The sequence below is a fragment of the Danio rerio genome, chromosome 14, assembly GCF_049306965.1.
Source record: "Danio rerio strain Tuebingen ecotype United States chromosome 14, GRCz12tu, whole genome shotgun sequence".
Taxonomy (NCBI): domain Eukaryota; kingdom Metazoa; phylum Chordata; class Actinopteri; order Cypriniformes; family Danionidae; genus Danio; species Danio rerio.
In genome coordinates, this window is record NC_133189.1 from 135,001 (window position 1) to 137,500 (window position 2,500).

The 2,500-nt window shown below is 48.8% G+C and overlaps 1 protein-coding gene across 2 annotated transcripts in view; it reads left to right on the plus strand.

Moving 5' to 3' along the window:
* The first annotated feature begins 454 nt into the window (after positions 1-454).
* otop1 (otopetrin 1) overlaps positions 455-2,500 on the plus strand; it is a 9,955-nt gene continuing 7,909 nt past the window's right edge. Inside the window, exon 1 of one of the 2 annotated variants that reach the window (XM_073921188.1) lies at positions 455-1,077. Coding sequence is in view for 1 of the 2 variants with exons in the window: in NM_198803.1 (NP_942098.1) it covers positions 958-1,342 (385 nt within the window). In the remaining variant the exon portion in view is untranslated. 2 annotated transcript variants of the gene reach the window in all.

Genomic DNA, 2,500 nt, shown 5'->3' on the forward strand with positions numbered 1-2,500 from the left:
TCACTTTTATAAAATAACTCCTCTCCTGATCAGTGTGAGAGCTCAATCTGCACATCTACAGGAGATTTAATCGAGCTTGTTTAAACTCTCAGACTGAAAATATTCATACAGCAGAAAACTGAGACTGCAGATCCTGACAAAGTGAACATCTAAACTCTGTTTATTCCGCTTTCAGATGTGCACACACACACACACACACACACACACACACACACACACACACACACACACACACACACACACACACACATGTTGTGGTCAGTTGCGTCTCCTGCTTGATGACATTAACACTGAATAATGATGATGATGATGATGATGATGATGATGATTAGAGCTGATCGCATCTGCTCTCTGTCCTCTTCATCAGCGCTAATCGATGACCGGAAGCGGCTCGTCCACCTTTGATCGGCGGGTTGTGCGCAGGCTGATCCTCCTCGGTTGTGCTCATAGAAGCTCTTTTGTTGCGGATCTGCGGCCCGGATCGGTTTCATCTAATTGCGGGTCTCTCTGTAATCGAGCACACCGTCAAATTCGGTGGTTTGCCGTCGCGCAGTTCTCTTTAAGTGCCCGGACAAGGACAAGGAGAGATCGTGTCCGATTTCAGGCGCGTTCGCAATCCGTCCTGATTCCCGCACGCAGGCTCGCCGGTGACCGCAGCGCCGCGCATTATTCCAGCGCACAAAGAGCTGGGCGGCCACAATGCGCCTTTGACCGGTGAAACCCGAGAGCCTAAAAGCTTCTCCTGAGGCCGGAGCAAAAGCGCACTGGAGCTGCACCTCTCCGGCAGTAATGCGCGGCCGGCCAGAGCGCGCGGAGACGCGGTGAGGAGCGCACGGGCTCAGGACTCTCCGCCGCAGGAACTCACGGAAACTAACGGGTCCTGAAGGTGTAACGCGGCGACGGACGCGCTCGGAGCATGAGCTCAGTCCACCGGCGGTTTACCGACAGCGATCGAGCATGGTGGAGCACGGCGGCACCGACAGCATGTGGCTGAACAAGTACAACCCCGCGGCGGCCTCCAGCGCCTCCTCGTCGTCCTCCTCGGACGCGGAAAACAAACTTTTCTCCAGGCTGAAGGTGAGTCTGACCAAGAAGTACCCGCAGAAGAACGCGGAGCTGCTGAGCGCGCAGTACGGCACCAACCTGCTGCTGCTCGGGGTGTCGGTGATGCTGGCGCTGGCGGCGCAGAGCGGCCCGGTGAAGGAGGAGCACCTGCTGAGCTTCATCACGGTGCTGATGCTGGTGCAGCTCGTCTGGATGCTCTGCTACATGATCCGGAGGGAGCGCGAGCGCAGCCCGGTGCCGGAGAGAGACGCGCACGCGGGCGCCAGCTGGATCCGAGGTGACCGACCGGAGAGCCGTTTTACCGGTCATTAGAGCAGCGCTGAAGCCACATCTGTTCACCAGTCAGCCAAACACGAGTCTATACGGGGGAAACTGCATATACAGTGCTCAGCACACACTCAGAAATAAAGTACAGGATCTGTCACTGGAGCGGCACCTTTAGATAATGTCCACTTTTGACCCGAACAGCTCCTGCAAACGCACATATTCACTCCTAAAGTGTTTAAATGTGTGCCTCACAGGAACTTAAAGGTACAGAAGAGGACTTAAAGGTACAAATGTCCACCAGTGTGGTACTAAGTGCACCATTTGAAAAGGCACCACCCGTGACAGAGTTTGGACCTTCATTTGTGAGTGTGTCATTGAGTTCAGCCCATTCTGACAGTGAATATTTCCTCCGTTTCTCAGTGAATATAATCAGTGTATTTTAGTGCATTTAAACAAAACAGATTTATTTATTGCAGTAATATTTTAGTCACAGAACATGTTTAAAAATGTAAAGACAATACAAATAAATTAGAGCAAACTTTTGCAAAAGTAAATGACAGACTACACAAATTCAGCTCAATTCTTCATTTTCTTTCTCCTCTTGATTTTTGCTCTTTGATAAATCAGTATTTAATGTTTTTCTCGGACATATAAATGTGTCTGTGCTAGTGTTTGGAGGGTTATTGTGAGTTATTGAGTTAGATCAGCTCCAGATTTGGCTTCAGCACTGACTCATCTGCTGTATCTGCACACATATAATACTGCAGAGCTTCCTGTTGAACATGTGGATTTAATAGAGAGATGTGTGAGGGGAACTCGTATATGCTCAGCGCTGTATCTTCTGCTGCTTTCACTCAGTTTCAGCATTCACACATTCACAATCACAGCTAATCTACATTTTCTGCAGTTTTTTGTAAACTGTTTTTGGTAAATGAAGCGCATTTTGTGTTGTATTTATTTAAAAGCAGAGAAAATGACGACCGTGACTAGGCAGGGTCAGTATACATTTCTGATAACCTTATCACGGTGTTGTGATGACTGCTCTCAGATCAGCTCTTCTGAAATGTCTGAGTAGAAAACAACAACAATCTGTTTTATTTTCGGACACATTTACAATGTTTCGCAGAAGTGAACATGTCAGGCTGAGTCATTCATATAAATCAGAGGC